At 38.1% G+C, this 23,885-nt stretch overlaps 4 protein-coding genes across 6 annotated transcripts; 2 read left to right on the top strand and 2 right to left on the bottom strand.

Moving 5' to 3' along the window:
• Positions 1-72: 72 nt before the first annotated feature.
• LOC112171862 lies at positions 73-4,416 on the bottom strand. Its single transcript, XM_024308986.2, has 10 exons — positions 3,612-4,416; positions 3,437-3,528; positions 3,176-3,278; positions 2,772-3,034; positions 2,449-2,580; positions 2,054-2,176; positions 1,739-1,867; positions 850-1,067; positions 584-737; positions 73-488 (listed from the first exon to the last, which is right to left on the bottom strand). The coding sequence occupies exons 1-10, from the start codon at positions 3,808-3,810 to the stop codon at positions 270-272; spliced, it is 1,632 nt and encodes a 543-aa protein (XP_024164754.1). The 5' UTR covers positions 3,811-4,416; the 3' UTR covers positions 73-269.
• Positions 4,417-6,028: 1,612 nt separating this feature from the next.
• On the bottom strand, positions 6,029-10,503 carry LOC112171861 (3beta-hydroxysteroid-dehydrogenase/decarboxylase). Of its 3 annotated transcripts, XM_024308983.2 has the most exons (13): positions 10,399-10,503; positions 10,019-10,303; positions 9,830-9,919; positions 9,602-9,735; positions 9,323-9,493; positions 9,073-9,198; positions 8,735-8,814; positions 8,318-8,516; positions 7,683-7,788; positions 7,346-7,520; positions 7,082-7,238; positions 6,841-6,907; positions 6,029-6,363 (listed from the first exon to the last, which is right to left on the bottom strand). In XM_024308983.2, the coding sequence occupies exons 2-13, from the start codon at positions 10,248-10,250 to the stop codon at positions 6,218-6,220; spliced, it is 1,683 nt and encodes a 560-aa protein (XP_024164751.1). In that variant the 5' UTR covers positions 10,251-10,303; positions 10,399-10,503; the 3' UTR covers positions 6,029-6,217. The 3 variants fall into 3 exon arrangements, with proteins under 3 accessions (XP_024164751.1, XP_040364141.1, XP_024164752.1); XM_040508207.1 differs by lacking the exon at positions 6,841-6,907; XM_024308984.2 differs by lacking the exon at positions 10,399-10,503 and having other exon boundaries at positions 10,019-10,366.
• Positions 10,504-11,418: 915 nt separating this feature from the next.
• Positions 11,419-15,766, top strand: LOC112171860 (DNA cross-link repair protein SNM1). Its single transcript, XM_024308982.2, has 10 exons — positions 11,419-12,108; positions 12,213-12,368; positions 12,459-12,854; positions 13,039-13,102; positions 13,204-13,421; positions 13,552-13,665; positions 13,931-14,036; positions 14,271-14,482; positions 14,779-14,882; positions 15,266-15,766. The coding sequence occupies exons 1-10, from the start codon at positions 11,542-11,544 to the stop codon at positions 15,408-15,410; spliced, it is 2,082 nt and encodes a 693-aa protein (XP_024164750.1). The 5' UTR covers positions 11,419-11,541; the 3' UTR covers positions 15,411-15,766.
• Positions 15,767-16,410: 644 nt separating this feature from the next.
• Positions 16,411-19,362, top strand: LOC112171863 (3-ketoacyl-CoA synthase 10). Its single transcript, XM_024308987.2, has 3 exons — positions 16,411-16,864; positions 17,274-17,902; positions 18,349-19,362. Exons 1-3 carry the CDS (start codon positions 16,433-16,435, stop codon positions 18,911-18,913), a joined length of 1,626 nt encoding a protein of 541 aa, XP_024164755.1. The 5' UTR covers positions 16,411-16,432; the 3' UTR covers positions 18,914-19,362.
• The last annotated feature ends 4,523 nt before the right edge of the window (positions 19,363-23,885 follow it).

Below are 23,885 nucleotides of genomic sequence, written 5' to 3'. Positions count from 1 at the left end.
CCTCGATTAGTGTTTAGGTTGTAAACTGCATTCTCTGAACCATTCAAATTACTGTTTTCAATATACAATGTATCAACAAATGATTCGACTTTGTACGTTTTGATTGATAAGAAAGCATATAATACTGTAGGGATACCAACTCATTCAAAATTTCTTGTGCACACAAAGCACGCACTCCTATAAATAATTTGAGTACTAGCTGTGGTAGTTTTTTCCTTTGAAATCATGTCAGGTGAAGGCATTTGGCATGGAGATATACTGTTTACTTCTTAGGCTCTGATTAACAACTCATATACATTACTGTTGTTGTCTCCGTTAACACGCTTCAACATTTCAAAACTTCTGCGACTCCCTAGAAAGTCGATCCGTTTGAAAATTGCATAACCGCGTTCTGCTGTCTCTTTACTTGCATACACTGATCGAAGCCGATCTGCGTGCTTCGAGTCTGTGTGAATTGCAGCCTCTATTTCGTGGACTGACATGCTCTCCTGCAACATAAAAGACAGATGAGAGAGTATGAGACCCTCCATTAAACCAATCACTCAAAAGTTTACAGCAAATAACTGAGTGTCTCAATTTGTACCTGGTAATATGCATAGATATGATCTAACACCTGCAAGCATGTAAACCCATCATTGCTGAAAAAAGTTCTGGAGGATGGCCCCATCTCAGCAAATCGGTCAATTGGGAAAAGGATGGTAAGAAAATGGTTTTTAAATATCAGTTCCGATTTCTCACTGTGGACAATTACATAAAAGAAGTCTGTGAGATACGTGTGAAACAAATCTTGGGAATTATTGTCTTCCTTAAGGAGGTGGGGGCATAGGAAAACAGAGACTAATCAACTACCTTTCCTTGAGTGGTCTAGTTAAGTTTGCAAATGAAGCTTCTGATTCCTTGCCATCACCTTTTGCATCAAAGAATACAGATGTTTGATGTTCACCAACATCTTCAGAACTGAAAGTCTCGGTGTAGATGGACGCCGCCGAAGTTGGCTCTGAAATTGACCAGCAAATGGAATCCAGAAGGCTGCTAGGAGTTATTGGACGCATGGGGGTTTGACAGGTCTGCCATAACAACAGAGAATGTAACTTAAATGCTGCACTGTGAAGTATTATTCAGCAAAATACGTATTCAATGATGCTGTTAACATTGAGCAGGCACTATAAAAAAATCCTTCTAATGCACCAGCAGAAAGGTACTAAATAGCAGGAAACTGATCGTCTTCTTGTATCTGTTCACCTTACATTACTGGTATGAAGCAGTTCAAACACCTACCATAGACACCTATTTTCTTTATGAGCTTAATAAGTCACCCATGCCAGCTGGAAGCGTCAACAAAATTCAAAATCCCTCCTTCAACTACTTGTCAGCTAACAAAGAGCTAAAAACATGCGACAATCGTCAATATTGGCTCAGTTTTATAATCTGAAAATCTAGGTCCCATAAGTCTTCATTGACATAGAAATTTTTTTTACTGTAGACAGCAGCTGAGTTTACCAAGTAACTTGTATTTTCTCATTTATATGTTCTACACTTGAACTCAAATTTAATCTGATAAAAAGTAATTCTGTAACTCCTTTAAAAAAAAAAGTAATTCTGTAACTTGAACAAAAGTACAAAACTATGGTTCGCTCCCAAGCAGAGAAAACAACAAAAACTTAAGTACTTATCATACTAAACTAGATAAGAAGCACGGATTGATAACCCATAGAAACCCAACACAATTAACCATTACCTGCATTCGAAGACCACGGCGATTTCTAACCCCAGTTTTAGCAGAATTCACAATCTTTTGCCTCTTCTCAAGGTTTGCTATATTTCTGTAAGTCTGAGCATCTTCAGGGACATTTTGCTCAGTTGTTTCCTGGTAGAATAAGAAAAAGAATATTACCAGCAGCACAACTTGGAAAAACCAAACTCATATTACTACACAAACAAAAATTATATCATTTAGAGCACTTCAGCATTGCATCCCAGCAAAAACCAAGGGCAGAAGAGAGATAAAAAGAAGTCCAACATGACATTTACACAATAATTTGTAGAAAAATACCTCATCTGCATTGCCATTTTGCAAATCTTCAAGTATCATACCAACTTGCCGGGCCAAGTCTGCAGACATATACACAAGCCTTTGCACATACTTCTCCTTGACTGTTTTCAAAACCCACAGTGGCTGACACATCAGAAAGAAAATTAGTTTTATTGTCATAAAAGAAATATACAGGGCAACTTTATGATTGCAGGTCATGACATTAGGAAAAACAATATGAAGACAGCCAAAATTATAATAAGGCATCAAAAAGTTGATAGTGTAAATTTATTTCGAGTCTCAACATATACCCCCCAATAAACCTAGACTGCACATGATCCTGATTCAAATATATGCCGAACACAAGAATTTTGACTGAAAGTAAAATACAAACAAGAATGGCTTGCAGGTCTCACTGTAACGATATTGCTAGAGTGGCCAAGATATTTACGGCTGGAAGACCCTTCACACACCACATGACTGGCTCGGCAACCAACAAACCATTGATCCAGGAATGTGGCACCCTCTCTACTAGCAGCCTGAATAACCTGCAAGGACGATGGAATGGTTTTGAGACACTAAAAGAAACTTTACAAACACAAAGGTGTCACTTTTATCTAGTCTGACATTGGATAATAATATCACTTGTAAATCTTTCTTTTTAGCTAGAGAAGAGAACAAGGTCCTAACCATTTCTTAAAAATACTAAAGTACAGTTTGCCTAGAAATTCAACTTTACCTTGTTCCTCAGTTCAGCGGATATATCCAAGTCGACATACATGGAGTGACCGGATAGGGTAGAATCAGAACTTCTATTACAGTTAGACTCTCTTCCAGAAAATTGTGGTTCTTCAATCGTGCTTAACTGCTTGGTTCCATGAGCAGCAACAGGCAGACAAGAATTTTCCGTACCAGAAAACCCAACAAGCCTATTCAACTCATCCAAACGAATACCATTCTGTCCCAAACTCCTGATACTATAGAGTGATTCACTCAGCCTCACTGCAAACCGTTAAAACACAACTGGATTTATACTAAGCTTTTGGATTTCTTACATGAAATGTACATAAAACAGAGTGCAGCCTCTAAAAGTATTTGTCAAATCAATGCAGGCAATAAGCATATAAGATAAACCATACTTACCATTCTTCCTAACACTATCCACAAACCACCCAATCGTAACAATAGAGAGGCCATTTCTCGATCCATGCTTCAGAGCATGCTCAAATTTGCGACCACCAAAGCTGTAACACTTGTTAAAGAATCCACAAAAGCCTTGCAATGCACATCAATCTATCATAAACCTCAATCCTACCAAAGAACATGGACAAATTTCTCCCCAATAACATATTAACAAACCCATAAAACAGCTGCAAGTAACGTAATTTCGAAAAGAAAGGATATTTGGACCACCAAATGTGTACATTGGGGATGCAAGTGAGGGCTATACTGCCCTCCCAATCTCTCAGTTGCTTCCATCACTTGTTTCCTCGCTTCTGCCAAATCAACAACCACAAACTATTTACCACATACCCAACAATTTACCAAGTTTCAATTCAAAGCTTGCTGCTTTTTTTACCTTTAGACAAACCAGTAACGCATATAACAAGCCCGGAAAACGGTGCGTTTGATCGGACGACCGTCTCTGACCCAATAGAGTTGGCTGCCGGAGACATTGGCCCAAAAGTTTTCTGAACCTTAAACGAAGGCAACGGAGAAGATAAACCACCAGACAATCTAGAACAACCCTTGCTCTTTATCACTTCCACCCCACCCATTACTACAAACTCCACAGCAGAACTCACAACATACAATGATGGATTACTGGGCGGGAAAAAAGGTTTGAACTTTGAAGCAAAACTGATGAAACCCAATCAGGGGAGGAAGAATTACAAGAACCCAGAAACGAAAAAGAAGAGTGGGAAGTGTTTGCAGGAATGGGAGTCTTTATTGGAAAGCGAAGATAAGAAAGCAGAGAGGTCAGAGTCGGACAAAGAGTGGATTTTGGGAGATGGGTTTGGTCAATTTGGATTCATTGGGTTTGTGAACCACTGAATGTAACGGTTTCGAGGCAGAAAAACAAAAATCGAAGTTTTTTGAACCATGTGTGCTGTGTTTATGAATCTGAGAACTTTAAAAAAAAGTCGGTTTTCCAGAAAATAAAGTGAGAAACGGGAATTGCAATGCAGGCAAATTTTTGAAGAGGCAGAAGCACGAGCAATTGGTCAAAAGGTTGTGTTTGTTTTAACGAGTTGGGCGGGTTAAAAGAGTCGGGTCCCCACTATGGACAACGATGCAAAGATGGGTATGATTTGCTTGGTGATTATGCTTGGTGTTCATTATTCATGTGGACTGGAGCATCAAGATTTATATCAACATGACCAGATAATTGCCTGAATGTCACAATCAAAATTAGTGCTTTGAAGAAAACTAACTAGATAATTGCTTAAATATCACAATCGAAATAAGCACTGTGTTTGTACCATAGTAGAACACAGAATTGATATAATACGAGAAAAAAAAAAATACAATACATGTATCATTCAGACAGTGGTGTTCACCTGGTCAGTTGCTGACCAAAGAATTTATGCTCAATAACCTTTAGATTTACATCAAATGGTGGAAAACAAAAACCTCAACTTAATAATAATTCTCTCTGCCATTGGATTTACATCAAAGGGTGGTTGAACATTATTTTCTTGGTCAATAACTAACCAGGTGAACATTTTCGATCATTCAGATTATGCACTAATAATGTGCTTTTATCCAGATATATGTCGTTTGAGCATGAATAAGCTGCCATATTCAAATCCCATTTTTCGGAATGACAAACCCTAATATCAATACTAAAATGTCCATATCTCTTTCAACAATTTTTCTAGTTTCACAAAAGAAACATCGACATTTCGGTGATGCAATTTGTACTTGTTTATTTCTTGCGGGTGTTCTTGGAAGTTGAATGGCTGTACCTTACAGATTACCGTCGTTTTCCATGATGCACAAAGTTGACCTGAATTCTTAATAAGGAGAAGCACAAATTTGTGATATGAAATAAATGTAGAGATGTAACGTGCAACTAATAACGCCACCTGTGGTGACTCCAAACACATAAACAATCATTATGGTTGACTCAAATTAGCTATTATGATAAGCAATTAGTCATGCCATAATATCATGGATGGCTATATCTTCACAAATAATAAATTTCATAAAAGCTTTTATATAAAGGTTCCAATATAACAGTAACAACCTTCCCCAGAAACTACAAACTACAAAGCAAAAATGCTGCACTGTTCTTTAGTCTTTCAGGCAATTCCCAACCAGTGCATCCACTAAAACAATGAGAGGAAGACAATGGGAATGTCAAATGAAGAAAGAACAACTAATGATGAAAAGTGGGTAAAGTAAACATTAAAAGGAGAGAAAACCATGAAAAGCATTTTCTGGTCCCATCTCGATTGGAAAAAAAAGATGATGGAGCAAATACACAAAATGTGTTGTGTTTTTGGCTCGTTGATACAATCTGAAAAAATTAGGATGCAGAATTCAAATCCAAGTCTAGAAAGGAAAGAGGTTTGCATGCAGCTTTTCTATAAATTCGAGGAAAGTTAGACTTTCAAGTTCTATTAGGATTTGTATTATAGGCTTTGAAAAGCTTAGTCTATTAGGGTTAGGAATCCTAATCTCATGTTGTATCAGCAGCTTCTATGGCCTATAAATAGGAGCTGTAGGGGGTTTTCTGAAAACTAAGACAGAGAGTGCAGAAAACTGAGAGTCAAGGTGATAGAGAGATAAGAACTAGTCTGAGGGGTTTGAGGGATCTGCAATAAGTACTTGTAAACACCTAAATTCTTCATAGTGCTAGTGAATCTCTCAAGAGAGATCACGAAGTGGACGTAGGCTAAAGTTTTGGCTGAACCACACTATAAAACTGCTGTGTTTTGTTTCTGTTTTCAATTCATCTATTATTCTGATTTTGCTTTAGTAAGACACAACGATCTTAAGGGGGCTTACACAATAAAATGGACATACACAAAGAATTAGTTGAAGATTAAAGAAAATGGAATACACAAAATGGAATCATTTTCTTTCCTGGGACACAGCACGCATTTCTCTATGAATTCCCACACAATTATACCAGAATGACAACATGCAGGCAGCAGGACTATGAACACTATCAGCAAGTCACTCAATCTTTTTGGATGTACTGAATTTTCGGAGCATATTGGACTTCAATTTGCATCCACGAGAGAAAGCTTCTAGGACCATGGCATCGATTTTTTCTTCCTGCTTTTCGTACACATAGAAGGCTAAAAAGGTAGTGGAAACTCCTGGAAGGATAAGAGAACAAAGAAACTAAGAGTTAAGGGAGGGAAGAAAGAAACTTCTCGATCCTTCAACAAACAAAGAATGAGATACAAAAGTTTCCACTACAACATTGCAACCAGGTCCATACAAGGAGAAATGAATCAACAGTAAGAATCATCATATAACTAGTTGAGAACAGTCCACTAACAGCTTAAACAATCCCATATTTCATCTACAGGCAGTCCCCAGATATTCAAATTCTCCAAACTCACTGTCCTCCCCTACTCCATTGACCAAAATGATATACAATTCCAAAGTTGTTTATCTGTAATTGCATATTAACACTTCACATTCTACATAACATTGCCAACATTTTCAGAACGTGTAAACTTTTTATATGCCTTCAACTTCGAATAAAATGCCTATGCCTTCTTTATTTTTGTTGGTAAACGGGAAAACATTGTGAGTTTAAATTCACGTTAGGAAGAAGAAAGAGAAACCTATAATAAATGAGTGCTGAAGTGAAATGGCTCCAAGGAAGCTAAGAACCAGTAAGGATAGAACCACCTACAAGCAACAATATTTTAAGGTAAATGTCAGAAAGTTCCATTATAATAGCATATATTATGTGCTGATCAACAAAAATTAGAAGTATGCATTAATGCAATACTGAACTCCTATCAAAGGAATAGATAACCAGACGCAGAAATGAAGTTAAGAACAGCAGAAAATGGTCAATACCTTAAGAAACAATATCCAGTCATTTCCTTTCCCAAGAGACTTTAAAGTTTTCACAGATATATTCCATGATGAGGCCACCGACCCAGCAATTTGTTGTGACATCTCTTCTGATAAGTTAAAATGTGATGACTGAAGCTTCTCAAGTTTATATCCTAATCTGGAGCAATGAAAAGCAACTCAATACATGCTTCAGTTCACATTGAAAGCTGCTTCAAAGAGCAATTTCGCATTAAGAAACATATGCAAGAGGGGCATAGGGCATACATCTTTTCTGGTAAATTGCCAGAGATGAACACAAAAATTGATGCGAACATGAGACTCTTTGAAATGACGGTAATAACTGTAGCTTGAGATGCAATGAAGTTGTAGTAGATTGCAATAAAAAATAATAGTGCCTTGAATGTCTGTTTTTTGTCCTTCCACAGTAATGCATCAGCAACTGTAAGGGCAACAGGGCAAATGGATTGCTTCATTATAACAATATATCAGCGTAATTTCATTTATGCTGAATCGATCATAAAGATGCCAGCATGATTGTTTCTGGTGACATTATAACAAATATCAAACCAAAAAGAAAAAAGAAAAAAAATTAATATCATACCCCTCCCACTTCCAAGATACATAGAAGCTTTAGATGGCCCTTCTCTTTTGGGTCGATGTTCAGCCCTCAAGTGTGGGTATGACTCGATTGTCCTCTTAAGACCCTCCTGAAGAAAATAAATATCGCATTGTCATAAGTAAAGCACCTAAATAAGAATTTGAAAATGCAAATGTCTAATGACAGAAAAAAAAAATTATTACCTTATTAGTTGGTTCATCTTTAATAGAAAGAGAAGCTTAAAGCCACTTATACAGATTTGCATCTCTAGTCATATATTAGAAAATATTATATGGCTTTTCTTGTCCATCTTAAAAGACATCTGAATATGCTATATCCACCAAACAAAGTATGATACTTAGAAAGTAAAAAAACTATACTTCCTACACACAAGGATTGGAAACTTCCTGTTGGTAATGCAAAACTAGGGACAAAACTTTAGTTTTTCAGCCCTAAGTGTGGGTGTGACTCAATTGTCCTCTTAAAAGTTAATAGGTGCACAATAAAAGTGACTGTGGTTGGGAGCTCCAGCAACTAGCTCTTATTTTATTGGTTAATTTTTTTTTCTTTATCAAAGTACAACTTCATTGAAATAACCAAAGAAGTTGATCACTCTTATTATGAAAACAGAATAGAACCTGAAGCGAAATGATGGGCGTGTAACCAATTCGATCCTGTGCTTTTGAAGATTTAAAAGATCTGGTGCAAGAGAGAAGTCTAATTCTTGAAGGCGTCAACTGTGGAACCTTCATCCCATATGGACCAAAAAGCTTAAATGTCCACTCCACCACATGTGCAATTGGCATCATAACAGCTGCAGGGATTTTTATTCTTGGTCTGCAAACAACATTCATTTGGGGGGAAATAAAGCAAAATGAGCATTGAGCGAGAGAATTTGAAACCAGAAAATAGAGACTGCCGGTATATTTTAATCTTAGAAAGAAAGTATCAAAAATAACCAATAGACTACACTACACGTTAAGGGGCTGAGGATGTAGAGTATAGTGATCAAATAAAAGGTATGCTTAATTGACAGGAATAAGAAGAGGATGTACCTTTCATAGCCAAGACCTTCTAGAATAAGTGACATAAACTCCCAAAACTTGATAGGTTCCATATTGGTTATAAAATATGCCTGCAAAAAAAAGGGGTCTCCTTTTAGCTAAAAATGCCAAAACTTGTCTTCATATAATTTATCTTGACATAAACAGACATCCAAAGTAAAGCATGACTCGGCCATGTTTTAATGAAAATGTAAGGAAACAGAATGTGAAGTGATGGCTCAGTAGAGAAGATATTTGTAAATCTATACTCAGATTATTGAATTCCATTTTGACAACATCTACATGCCTTCAGACACAAGTTTTAAGAAATTTATGTTACGCAATTGTACCTGTCCTGCAGCTTTCTCTGCAACTGTCCCTTCAGACGCTAGAGCTCGTTCTGCACATATATGGGCATGGGCCACGTTTTCAACATACGTGAAGTCATAAATGTTATTGCCATCTCCGATAATGAACTGATCATTAAGAGCAGAAGAAATTGAGCATCAGATATTTTACATTTCACATTTCACAATGGTGTGTGAATATGTTTATGTGTGTGTTCTAAACTAAAATTCATCTCACGGATAACCAAAGTACCTTGGATTTCCCTGCCCTGGCGGCAACAATTAAAGATGGAACAAGTAACCTATCACCGGGTCCGAAAATGCTGCTAGGGCGTATGCAGCAGGTTAGAAGCCCTTTAACACCGTTTGCCTTGATTACCAACTCTTCTCCTTGCGCTTTGGTGGCCGAATAAGTATCATTGTGCTGAAACAAATACAGACAATCCAAAATCAAAGCTGTAGGGACACAAAATTCATGTATCATTGAAATTCAATAGCAATAATTGTAGGTTCAAATCAGGCTTGTGCCTACCTTAGGTGGATATGGCAATGACTCATCCCCATCAATAATGCCATGAACCCCATCAAACACAACACTAGGAGAGCTAGTGTATATGAGCCTCTTCACTTTCTGCTCAACACAAGCATCAATCACATTCTTAGTTCCTGCATTGCATAGTTGAACATCAACATTACCAAACAGTCGAAAATCGAAACCAACAGAAGAAAAAAATTGCACACTCATATTCTGATTCAGTACCTTCCACATTGACCGAATGGTGGAGCTGGTAATTGTTGATCGACGAATTGGGAGCCGCCATGTGGAACACAACCTCAGCACCTTGACATGCTACACAGATTTGATCCAAAGCCCGCAAATTTACTCAATCAGTAATTGTTAAAGTTCGATTTTACATAATCAACAGCTAAATTTAACAACTATACTCACCTTGAAGAACTTGATCCTTACGGCGGAGGTCGATGGAAATGTACTGGGCGCGGCCGGAGTTCAAAGCATCGGCGAGGACTCCGTTGGACTCGGAAGGTTCGAGATCGACGGTGGGGCCGAGGTCGGCGATTCGGACGCGGAAGACGTTTTGGCGGATGAGCATGAGAACCAAATGGCGAGCGGCGAAGCCTCGGCCTCCGGTGACGACGCACCATCTCTCATCGCCGGCCATCGGTGAAGTGAAACAGATAACGAAGCTTTCAGGTGAATCAGAGATCTGAGGCGCTGAGAGAGAGAGATAGAGAGTGAGTTGGACTGAAGAGACGAAGGTGACAAAAGCTAAGAAGAAGAAAATCACACAAGTCGGGTTGACGACGGACCATGGCTGACCCACCCACCCGCCAATTCGGCCCAAAAATAAACGATCGTGATTTCGTCTGCTTTTAGCAAATGTGCAATTCGTATAGCCAACGGGTAAATCCTGAGCATGAAAGTAATCTAATGCTTTCAGTTATGCCACGACAACTAACAGCATCACTGCCGTTAAGTTTCCGTTACTGACATATATCTGTGTAGTAACTGTAGTTGTTAGAGAAATTCTTATTGGAGATTAATGGAGAATGAGAACTTAGGTGGGCTAGATATTCTTAACCCAAAAAAAAAATTTGTAAAGAATCTAGACGATATGCCTAAAACAAAAATGGAAATTGATTAATAATCCTAAATAGAGCTCCAAGTCTGTATTGTAAAAAAAAAAAAAAAAATCAGTAGAATTCAAAAGGGGTCGATCAGAAAATCAATCTTTTAATGACTTCATGGAATAAAGTGGCAATAATCAAGTTGAATAATGTATCAGTGTTGTTACAATCTTTAAATTCTTGTGCAGTGGTAGTAATAAGTTTATGTGCTTCATTGAACACAACTAACTTGATTTTGATAGCTCGTACTTGAAACAAAGCTCAACAACACTCCCCAAGCATGAATTAGAGAGAAACTCAACAACAAAACCAGCAAAATCCAAAAGGGTATTCCAATTCACAACACCCACCAAACAGAGAAGAAAAAAAAACAACATATCTTCAAATCATGAATCGAGAATTAAATCAAAGCTTGAGCCCACCCAATGCTGGCACTCACTCAATCGCAGATGCACATCTAAAGCATAACATATATCAGTAAAAATTGAACAAGGAAACGGACCTGAAGATGAGAAGAAGAAACTTCAAAGCAAGTTGGATAGAATATACAAGAAATCATTTCCTATTATTTATGTCGTTCCCATCGCGTAAACGGCGGAGGAGCACGCCAACAAAGTTAGGTTAACGTCTATAGCTGATGGGTGTGGTTTATTCTAAGCCGTTGGATTATTTGAATGCACAATATATGTCGAGAGCCACCCGCACCCATTTAGGGTCTAGGATACGCTTTCAGGCGGGCTCTGCAAAAATCGGTTCATTTTTCCCTCCGTTTCTCTCAACAAAATTCAAATACCTCACTCAAAAGGTCACAACTTTTCGCCAATCATGGCTTCCAAATCCAGAATCAACCTCATAGACGACGACGACGACGATTTCCAAACCCCTCTGACCCAAACCGCCACAGCTCGCACGCCCTTCAAAAAGCCCATCGCCTCCGGCAAAGAAAACGTTCCTCCTCCGCTTTGCTTCACCCCCAAAGACTCCATTTTGAACCAAACCCAGGTCTCCAAATCCACGCCAATCGAAGACTGCAGCTTGGATTCGCTGCCTGAAAGCCTCGACTGGGCCACCCACGGCGCCGCTGCTTCTGCGTGCGTGGGGGAGGAAAGTGAGAAAGGGCAAGGGGGGTATTTTCGGAATTCGATAGAGTCTAGGTTGATTAAGCCCGGAGCCGATTGGGGTTTTGGTTCTGGAAATGGCGAGGAGATTGATGTGCTGCTGCTGAGGCTGAATGGGATTGAGGAAGAAGGGGAAGGAATTGTTGACGATGAAAATGGGGGTTTGGTGGTTCAGTGCCCTCTATGTGAAATTGACATTTCTGAGCTGAGCAATGAAGAAAGACAGCTCCACACTAATGATTGTCTTGACAAACAACAAGTTCGACCTCTAGACGTAAGTTTAAAGTGTTTTAGATGGTAAAGATTTGGTCTTTTTCTCTTTTCTTTTTTTGGTTGCGGAGTGCTAATTTTTACTGTAGGGTATTTCATTTCCAATAGGAACAAGAGGCGTCTGGAATTGCTGATGATCCGATGAGGCCTCGAGTTTCTGGGCAAGTTGTTGAGTGGCTACGTGGTCTTGGTTTAGACAAGTATGAGCAAGTTTTTATAAGGGAAGAGATTGATTGGGATGCTCTACAGTGGCTCACAGAAGAGGTAGTGAACCTAACATATAGTCATATACTTGCTTTGTTGTTTGGTTGAATTTATCTTTTTGATTGATTTGTTTTAACTGTGGTGTTATAGGATTTGTTTAACATTGGCATTACAGCACTTGGTCCGCGTAAGAAGATTGTGCATGCGCTCGCTCAACTTAGACAAGGGACTAGCAATGGAATTGAAGCACAAACTGCACAACCAAGAAAAAGGAGTGCCAATGGGGTCGAGGTTCTCGATGATGCATTGGAAGGAACAGTTGGTGATAGTAGTAAATCAGCTTCAAACAAGTTGATTACGGATTACTTTCCGGGATTTGGTGGTGCTAGGAAGCATGTCTGCACCACCTCCAGAGAACAGCAAAGGGTAGAAAAGCGTCAGTCAGCTGCTGGTCATAAACGTGTTGTGGTGAAAAATCATGCCACCAATAGGAAACTCAGGGATGTTCCCTCATGGTGTCGTGTACCAGGAACACCATTTCGAGTAGTAAGTGGCTTTGCAAACAATTCTAAATGTTACTGTTTTACTAGATTGTTCAAAGACATATCGGGCATTTTTCTCCTATGTATTGTTCTTGAGCTTTAGAATAAGTTGTGGTTTCTTTGCCTCCTTCATATATTCTCGTGATGCAGGTAGTATTGCTAACTTCATGCATCTTATTATCGGGCAGGATGCTTTTAAATATCTTAGACGGGATTGCTCTCATTGGTTTCTCACTCACTTTCATATGGACCGTAAGAATCTCGTTCTTTCTTTGTTGACTAACTAGGCTGACTAATTGCATTATTTGTAAGTCAAGGTTCTCTGGTTTGATAGGATTGCATTTGTTCTGCAGATTATCAAGGTTTAACAAAGTCCTTTTGTCATGGAAAGATCTATTGCTCCTCCATTACAGCTAAGCTTGTAAACATGAAGCTTGGCATTCCATGGGACAGTATACAAGTTGTACCCCTCAACCGAAAGATCAATATTGCAGGTATTGATGTCACCTGCTTGGATGCAAACCACTGCCCTGGTTCCATAATTATACTTTTTGAACCGCCTAACAGTAAGGTGTGGTCCAAATACTTTCTAACGTCCTCTGTCATACTCATCTGTTCTTTCCTTAATAGAAAGACTAATAGTCTTTTTTCTTTTCCCTATCTTCTTTTTGGATAATGATCCTGATTCCTTGTGTATCTAGGCTGTTCTACATACAGGTGACTTTCGCTTTAGTGAGGATGCAGCAAGCATGACTGTTTTGCGAACATCTTCTATTCATACGCTCATCCTTGATACCACTTACTGTAACCCACAGGTAACCCTGGCACATGAATTATCACATCATGTCAAAAGCAATTGGTTCAGAATTGCAACAATGTCAATATATGAGCTAGTTTATATGATGACAGTAACTTTAGGCAGGAAACTATTGTTCTTCCGAGACAAGTTAATACTCCAAATTTACTCTTTTCCTTTTACCCTGAACAAACTCTGTTTGTTTCTAATCATTGGAAAATATTATACATTATATGGATCTTGAACCGAAGTGAAGTTTACTCCCTTTTCATGATTGATTGCAGTATGACTTTCCAAAGCAGGAGGCTGTAATTCAGTTTGTCGTTGATGCAATTCAAGCTGAAACTTTCAATCCTAAAACTCTATTTCTGATTGGCAGCTACACAATTGGTAAGCTCAGTACTTCTCTCTTTTCTTTCCTACCTTCTTGCCCTTAAATCTTCCTGGTTGGCGAGCATATTATTGTTCAGCTTATAAATTCCTCTAAATGCCTTTGTTCTATTGTCTGGCTCTGTATTATCAGATCACCACAAGTGGTGATCAAGTTGCTTTCCACTATCTCTTTGACCTAGTTTACTCATATCTCCTTCCCCATCCATGTGTTGTATTATCATTTTGCAAAAGGAAAGGAACGCCTTTACTTGGAGGTTGCTCGTGTGCTCCGGAAAAAGATTTATGTCACTGCTGGAAAGCTGCATATTTTAAAATGTTTGGATTTTCCTGAGGAGGATATGCAGTGGTTTACATTAAACGAACATGAAAGCCAAATTCATGTGGTGCCGATGTGGACACTGGCAAGCTTCAAGCGACTGAAGCATGTATCAACTCAATATGCGGTGAGGGTTTATCCTTTTTCAGTCATATTTTATGACCATGGTTATGTACATGTATGTCCTGACAATTATGTACCATCAAAGTTTCAATTTAGTCTGCACAATCTCTTTGGTCAAACTCTTTGGACGATTAGGATAAAATACTTGACTCTGATGTGATGTCAAATTATCATCAGATCATGATTTTCTTGACTACATTAAAGTTCACTTTTTGATTTCTATGTCCTAAAATAATTTGTGAACTGAAGTTTGAAAGTGATCACTGTTGACTAATTCTTTGGTACGTGCTTAACAATCAGAGTCGATACAGTCTTATTATTGCTTTCTCTCCAACTGGTTGGACTTTTGGTAAAGGAAAGAAGAAGTCTCCTGGAAGAAGGTGGCAGCAGGGTACCATTATAAGGTAACATTTCTTCTCCTTGATGATTATCCATGTCATTATCAGTTTCTTAAATTTTCAACTAGTAATGGTAGAACACTTGCAAGGATTAACTTACACCAAGTCATTCTTGATCTGGAGCCCAATAGTATAAGTGAATGACCTCAAATTCTATTGATTGCTCAACGATACTGATAAACATTCATGTAATAAACATTTACCCTGCAGTCAAATTTTCCATTTTCACATCAAACATGTTCTAATTATGAAGCTGTTGTGTGCGATATTATGGCTTGAACAGTGAAACACCATGAATTGAAATATGGAATGCATGTTTTCCAGTAGGGACTGAAACAATGAAGGATACGACTAATTAGAAATGATGTACCCTTTGTTTTATCCTCCAGGTATGAGGTGCCATATAGTGAGCATTCAAGCTTTACAGAACTCAGACAGTTTGTGAAGCTTGTGTCCCCTGTACAAATAATACCAAGTGTGAACAATCATGGCCCAGATTCAGCGAATTCCATGATTTCTCTTCTCTCTTCTTAATTCTTTGTCCAAAAGATTACAGCTGTACCATTGCAAACTACTTGTGTTACATATGCGAAATGTAATACTACTTGTGTTGCTGTTCTGTATTGAAAGTTGCATTCCACCAAATAAAGGGGGCGTTCTCATATCTGGTTGGCTGAAATTAGTAGCTTCACACTGAATTCGCCAGTGCACTTGGATTCTTTCTCTGATAATGACCCAGCAATTTGCAAAAATGGTGTTATTCTAAGGATAAACTAGAAATTAATGCTGGAATTGCTAACTATGTAAGTATGCATGCAGATTGGCTAGCTGACTTTGTCGTTGAGGCCGGCTTTGTTGTTAGAATATACGATCATGTTGACTTGCAACCATATTCAAGTATTATTCGTATGTCTAAATCAATACCATCGGGTCCTCGCTATGAAATGCACGACACGTTACTCGACAAGAAGCAATGTTGCGAAAGCGTGATTTAAGGTTTAGTACGTACACACGAATGAAAAAAAAAAACTAAAAAAGAAAACTGTAAGACACTGGTCTCATGTCAACAGTAATTCGTTATATGCATCAGCTAATATTGTTGGTTCATTCTCTGTGTTGGTGTAGATTTTTGGGCCTGAATATAGTCCAATTCGATCCAACAAGGACATAGGACTTTTCATTCCCTGATCCTACACCTGGGTAAGTACGTACAGTTGAATGGTAATGGTAGCTGAAGTTGTAACAAAGCACGGTGAAGGTGAAGACAGCTAATGAGACTCAAGAGACTTTGTAACCAGTACGTAGTACTCTATTCCCAATACTCACAAGGTGCATGTGAGACGACCAAGGCGAGAAGAAGACGTACTCCCTTTTGGACATGATGATGAAACTCAATAAATGAAGAATTTAAGACTCTTCAAAGCCTCCCAACTAATTATCCTGATCTAGTTGGTTCTAGTTGGCGTTTGCATTAACTATCTTCCACCCACCGCCATGTCTTGTTCATTCATATAACCCCTCCTAGCCTCTCTCTTCAAACTTAACAGACACTAACAATGTCAGTTATCCCATCAGACATGGCCAGTGAGAGAGATCTCTTGTCCACTGAGATCGTCAACCGTGGGATCGAGTCCTCCGGCCCCAATGCCGGATCGCTCACGTTCTCCGTCAGGGTCCGGAGGCGGCTGCCGGACTTTCTCCAATCGGTGAACCTTAAGTACGTCAAGTTGGGCTACCACCACCTCATCAACAATGCTATATACCTGGCCACCATACCCTTTCTGGTCGTGGTTTTCAGTGCTGAGGTTGGGAGTCTCAGTAGGGAGGAGCTGTGGAAGAAGCTCTGGTTTGATGCGCGTTATGATCTTGCAACCGTGCTTGGTTTCTTTGGGGTCTTTGTGTTCACCTTGTCTGTATACTTCATGTCACGCCCTCGCTCCATCTACCTCATTGATTTTGCTTGCTTTCGCCCTAGCGACGATCTAAAGGTACTTTTCGTTACAACAGTCTGATGTATTATGTTGCTAGATAGGTAATCTGAATTGTCATTTCAGTAGCTTGGATTTTATTTAAAATGGTTGTTGAATTGTATGCATGATTTATGGAAATATATATATATATATATATATCATATCGCTTGTTTTTGGTTTCCTGTTCTTGGAAAATGGAAAGTTCCTCATCAAATAGTTGGCGATGAAAACGATTTATTAACAATGTTCTAGCTATATGTGGATGTGTTCATGGGATTCTAAAATGGAAATGTGGAATTTTCAATTGAAACTAGCGGAAATCTCAAACAAATATAGTATCTACCTGTATTTTTCCTACTTCGTTGTTGTCTTCTGTCTGTGACAGATTGATGGGTATGGTAGCTTATATTGGTGAGATGTGTTTCAGGTGTCAAAGGAGCAATTCATAGAGCTAGCAAGAAAATCAGGCAAGTTTGATGAACCGAGCCTCGAATTCCAGACTCGAATTCTCAACTCATCAGGTTTAGGAGACGAAACCTACATCCCAAAGTCAGTGATCACCTCCACCGAGAACACTGCAACCATGAAAGAAGGTCGAGCCGAGGCCTCAATGGTGATGTTCGGAGCACTGGACGAGCTCTTCGAAAAGACCAAGGTCCGTCCCAAGGACGTAGGTGTTCTTGTGGTGAATTGCAGCGTATTCAATCCCACACCCTCCTTGTCCGCCATGATCATAAACCACTACAAGATGAGGGGCAACATTTTGAGCTACAATCTGGGCGGCATGGGGTGCAGCGCTGGGATCATAGCCGTTGATTTGGCTAGGGACATGCTTCAGGCAAACCCCAACAACTATGCTGTGGTGGTAAGCACTGAGATGGTGGGATATAATTGGTACCCGGGCAGTGACAGGTCTATGCTCATTCCCAACTGTTTCTTCCGCATGGGTTGCTCAGCCGTGCTTCTCTCCAATCGCCGCCGTGACTACCACCGTGCCAAGTATCGCCTCGAACACATCGTTCGAACACATAAAGGCGCTGACGACCGTAGTTTCAGGTTAGATTTCAACCACAGTTACAAAACATTAAATACATATTATGATTATATCCCTTGACAATATGCATTCTGATTTCTGAAAGTACTAATGAACTTTACCATTGAAAATTATGGGTTTTCGAATATTTCACTATATATTCTAACTTAATCATACAGATTTATTTAGGTGGCCATAAATCTAATCAAGTTCTTTCAAAACATTCAGTAGGATATGATGACGTTTTGTACTTTCTAATACCTTATTGTGGAACTTATATAATTGCAGTCATAATAGGACCAACCCTAATTAAGTACGAGAAGTTTCCCTCTTTTTGTAGGGGGCTTAATTAAAATTAAGGAACCAAAAACTAAACTCTGAAATCTGAATCCAATTATTTTCTCTTATGTGATGCGATTTATTAGATTAGTGAATCTTGGACCTAACTGTTAAGTTTAAATTTATACAGGTGTGTGTACCAAGAAGAAGATGAGCAAAGACTCAAGGGGCTAAAGATCAGCAAAGAGCTAGTGGAAATTGGTGGTGACGCACTGAAAACCAACATCACCACTCTCGGACCGCTAGTCCTGCCCTTCTCGGAGCAGCTCCTCTTTTTCGCTACATTGGTCTCGAGGCACTTGTTCAACAACGGAGCTTCACAGCCCTCTTTATCGTCAGGCAAGAGACCCTACATTCCCGATTTCAAGCTGGCATTTGAGTGCTTCTGCGTGCACTCCGCGAGCAAGACTGTGCTGGATGAGCTGCAGAGAAACCTCGAGCTCAGCGACGAGAACATGGAGGCATCGAGGATGACACTGCACCGATTTGGTAACACTTCGAGCAGTAGCATATGGTATGAGCTGGCTTACATGGAAGCAAAAGAGAAAGTGAAGAGAGGAGACCGAGTTTGGCAGTTGGCGTTCGGGTCTGGATTCAAGTGCAACAGCATTGTTTGGCGGTCCATGCGCCGGGTTAGGAAGCCTTCAAGGAATCCATGGCTTGACTGCATTGAAAGATACCCAATCATGAATTGAAATTGAGCTCTAGCTAAGCTAGGGTTATGAAGATATACTGAAGATGAAGAGGCCTAGTTAATCAATATTAATGTGGATGATACGTGCTGATGACTAAAAAGTAAAAACTCGTTCAGTTTTCTTTTTATTCTCTTCAATAATATTCTCCGCAATTCTCTTTGAACTTAAGACATCGATAAGTCCAGCATAAAAAAAGGCTTTCTTCAATGCGGGATCAGATAGGAGTGTGAAACAGCAGCGGAGTACGTGGTTGCCTCACATCCAGCATTAGAGAATTCTTGGGCATATAGATGTTGTAAATCAATTGTACGTTTTCAAAGTATTTGAATTAGGGCTTTGTACGTTTATGTTAATGTTATTTGCACTTCAAAAAGGAGGTGTCAATAGTATTCTAGCATGAATGCAAACCTTGAGCGATTGAAATAATACTTGTGATGTTTACCTTCTAATAGTGTGATATTTATTGATGCTTTGAATTCAAAACAAAAGCAAGAGCGAGCTAGCTAGCTAGTTAGGTCGACATCACATCCCGCAATATTGATGAATTCTTGTACATATAAGATCAATATTGTAAGGTAAATATATTATTGAAATTATAAGAATTCAAAGTAACTATTTCGAATCATCGTCTCATCTCACACTATAGCATTAGGGTTCTGAAAAGTAACTATCTACGAATTAGGGTTTTGAAAAGTAACTATTTATGAATAACAAGGGCTTTGAAAAGTAACTATTTTGAATCATTATCTCACATGCATGTGGCATTAGAGAATTCTTATGCATATAGATGTTGTAAAGTACGTAACTACTTACTATATGAAATTACTTTAAAAGTTACCACTCCAACCACATAATGCTAGCTCAAAAATATTGCAATGATACTTGCGGCACGCAAACCCTGACTTATTGTAATAATTTTTGGGCCTACGAATAAAATACCTCATAAATTTTTTATTTATTAAAATATTAAGATATCTTAATATAAAATTACAATAAAGGACAATATCTTAATAAAAATTATAATTTTTTTTATTACTTAAACTTTAGTCCTAAACAATTGAAAGAGACGCGAAAGAAACCAAATAGAAAAAGAATTTGAGTTAAACCCTATATTGAAAAAGGGTAGTTTGGGTACTGCAAATGGGTGAACAAAGTAAATATATAATTAACAAAAATATGTGTAGAGTGAGAATCTCGTGAACAAAGTAATTAATAGGATATTAGGGCGGCAATGGTCACACCCTAATTTTTCGTTATCATGTCTACCTTATTTACATGTTGATGCTTTCAATTGCAAATAAAAGCATGACATAGCCAGCTTGCAAGGTCGACACTGTTGTGCAAATCCTATACAACAGGGAAATCATAAAGTCCAGATGTAGCCGATAATGATATCATCAAGTAGCTACTAATTAATTAACTTTTATGTGTATTCAGCCGTCACCACCACGTACAAATGGTAGTTGATGCTTTAATTTCGACTTGATTAGGGTAGGTAATAAATTAAACGTGAGAGTTGATCCAACGCATAGATCCAAAACCTGGATACACTGATCTTTTCTGATCGAACCGTTTTAATTTTGGCACGAAAACACTGTGCCTTTCAGTTTGTATGACCATAAAATTAGGTCACGCAATTTTGGTTGCCACCTCTTTCTTGTTAATTTCCCACATACTAACAAAATTCATAGACCATGCCAAAAGCATGAACTTAATCTTCAGTAGCTGAAGCCCCCGTATATATCTTGTACATTATAAAATGATCTTCCTGGTCTACCCTAAATCATCAATTATTCCCATCGATCTGAGACTAAACCTAAAGCTTAAATTAAACAGTACGTTACAACCATGGCAACTAAGAATATGATCATGATCTTGGTTCTAGTTATTAGCACCATCTTAGCAATTGGTGTAGTAAGCGCACAAAAAGAGACCAATAGTATGAGATTGGCAGCTCGTGACGCCATAACCCTGGCCGTCAGCGAGATTAGCAACACTCAAAAGTTCATCAACACTATCCCAAGGCTCAAGACGGTCGAGACGGCAATGCCTAATGAAGCGGCGCTTGGTAGTTGCGTGGTGGGTTTGATCGACAGCTTGAGCAATGCGCATAGTGTGCTTCAGAGGATGCGACATCTTAACAAGGCAACGTTACCCTTCATTGACTCAGATGTTGATGCCTTGATGAGCGCGGTGGTGAGTCGCATTGCGAGCTTCAACAACGTGTGCCAAGTCGGGCTGAAGGATGTCGATAAGACCATCGTGCTGATGCTGAATCGGAAACTAGAGGACATCATGATGCTATCTAATAATGTGATTAATCATGTCTCTGAAATCAAACGTACTGAGCAACTAATCAAGAATTCAGGATAGGTATGATGAATGTACGTAAGTGATAAGTGCCTGAGGCCGAAGGCACATGTTTGTTCAACAAAAGGATGCCTCTTAAGTGGATCGAAAGTGACCCTGAAGTTAATTTGGTGTTGAACTTTTTTCAGCATTTAAAGTTTTAAACGTTGGTTGAGAGTTTTAATTGCACGTACATGCGTTTCAGTTATTAATTAATTAGACCTTGATCGCTAATAACATAATTTGCGAGAAGAGAAAGTGGATCGAAACTGACTCTGAAGTTTGGTGTTGAACTATTATCAGCATTTAAAGTTTTAAATGTTGGTTGAGAGTTTCATTTCAATTATTAATTAATTAGACCTTGATAGCTAATTGACATAATTGCGAGAAGAGAAATGTTTAGGGTTTGCTCCCAATATGGTATTAATCTATAATTGGTGAGCATCTCCCCTTTTCGCTTTGAACTATCAAGTTTTCAATTTTAATTCTGTATTAAATCAGAAATGAATCCGCCTAAAATTTAACTATGGACAGTACGTCTAGACTAATATATAGGTAGCTAGTTACTAAATAGTTGAGTAGTGGCGAACACTTTTCTACAACAACATAAAAGGGAGGGAGCCCTTCTAATGAGGACTAGTTGATGACTTTTATGTTAGACTACATTTCGATCACATTTTGGCAAATCAACCATTGGATGTTTAGATATCTATGTGTAGATCATTTATGCAATTTTTCAACTGAACTGAAATTCGTTAAGACATTCATAATCATGACATATCAGTTATGAATGTGAATGGTTCATGTTTGATAGATTTGGTTCGTCCATTGATTTGATCTAGTTCGGTACTTTAATGATTAGCAATTTAGAAGAAAATTTTCAGAAGTGATCTATTCATGCATACATAAACATCTAATGGTCGCCGTAATGTAATCGAAAAGTGGGTTTCCCCAAACCATTGATTAGAAAGTCCTCAACTATGCCTCATTTTAGTGGTCCTCATTATAATGACTTCCATAAAAAGGATGATCACATAAAGCGCAGTACGTGACAACTTCATTGCTTTTTTAATTTACATTTAGAAAAATCATATACAAAAACTTATATATATATATATATATATTGTACAAGAGTCTCGCGTAAGTCTAAGTATACGAACATCGTTTTTTTTTTGGAGAATAGATTTAATTCAAACATTAAACTTCATCAAACATTTTAAATGAAAAATAATTGAGAAATACCACTAAATTAATAGTTTTTTTTTTTTGAACAAGTAAAATAATAGTTAGTTAGTATGAAAGATTTATGAATGTGTTTTCTTGTAATGTTTATAATAAGGAATTCAAATAATTCCGGAAAATTAAAATAAATGAATGAAAGGAACATGCATCTTGTAATTATCTGTAGTACGAGCTTCTATAATCTTATGATGAACGTAAAGGTTATAGCTAGGGTTTATCCAAAAAAAACACCTAACTGGCCAGGGCTTCAATATGTAGAGGCTAGGTTATAGCTCGCTAATAATAAATACCGGATGAGTCACAGCCACATGATCGAGATCAAGCAAAGCATAAGAGATGGAGGAACTAAATGGTTGACTGATTAAGACATGCATGGTTTTAATTATTGTAAGAGCTAGTTAGGCTATTAATTAGAGATAGTTTTGCTGACACGGCAGTTTGATTAGATGTCTTGCCAGCTAGTATTCCCATTGAACATTGTATGACGAAGCATCTGATCTAAGCTAGCTTAACCTTGTTATCAATTCAAATACGAAATATTACACTTCAAGAACCAATAAACGTAAACAAATGAGTTATTTGGCTTCGTTAACAAACGTATTGACTACTCATTACCAAGTCCATACAGACATCATGGTCGTGCGCGCAAACAGTGCATGGTAAAACAGTTTTTTATACCTGAATAAGGAATAAGAAAATTCAAAGAATATTTAGTTTTATTAATACATCGGTTCGGATTGGATGATTGAGACAAGTTGTCGAATTTAGATGATCAAAATTAAGAGGCAGATGAGTTGCCTCTCTTATCTGTTTTTTGGTTTCAAGACATGTATTTTTTGTATTTCTAGTTGTAAAACTATACTTGAATGTGAAATTGTTTACATAGTAAATTTTATTTATCATGGTCTTTTTGGTTGAATTATTATGTGCAATTTTACTTGTTTATGAATAAGATCCAGGCTAAGTCCTTTTCTTTTTCTGATTGATTAATACATGTTGTGTTTGACCAGTAAATAATTGTCAAGACATGCATCCTCTGGGCCTCTGGGGAACGTTGTGTTTCATGCACATTCTTGACCTTGAATCTGGAAAATATGCAAACAAAGACCAAAAGCTAGGTCCCTTGTTTTGAAAATAAACAGAGAAAAACTATGGACTTTCGAAATGTATATTTGGCAAGTGGTTAAGATTAAACAAACTATTTTCGTGGACTTCAGTATGGTATAATTTCTCAACAATTACCGAGTCAACTGACTCGTAAGGGCCATAAACTACACCCAAGAACTTCCAAGTATTTTCAAGTCAAATACTTGTTTAGGTTTGATTTTTTTCTTAGAAGTGAAAACCTAAACCTTTCCATCATGCCCATGTACCTGAAGAA

Source organism: Rosa chinensis, chromosome 6, assembly GCF_002994745.2.
Source record: "Rosa chinensis cultivar Old Blush chromosome 6, RchiOBHm-V2, whole genome shotgun sequence".
Lineage (NCBI taxonomy): Eukaryota > Viridiplantae > Streptophyta > Magnoliopsida > Rosales > Rosaceae > Rosa > Rosa chinensis.
Note: the sequence above shows the minus strand (reverse complement) of the source record. Positions and strands in the feature narration are given on the sequence as shown.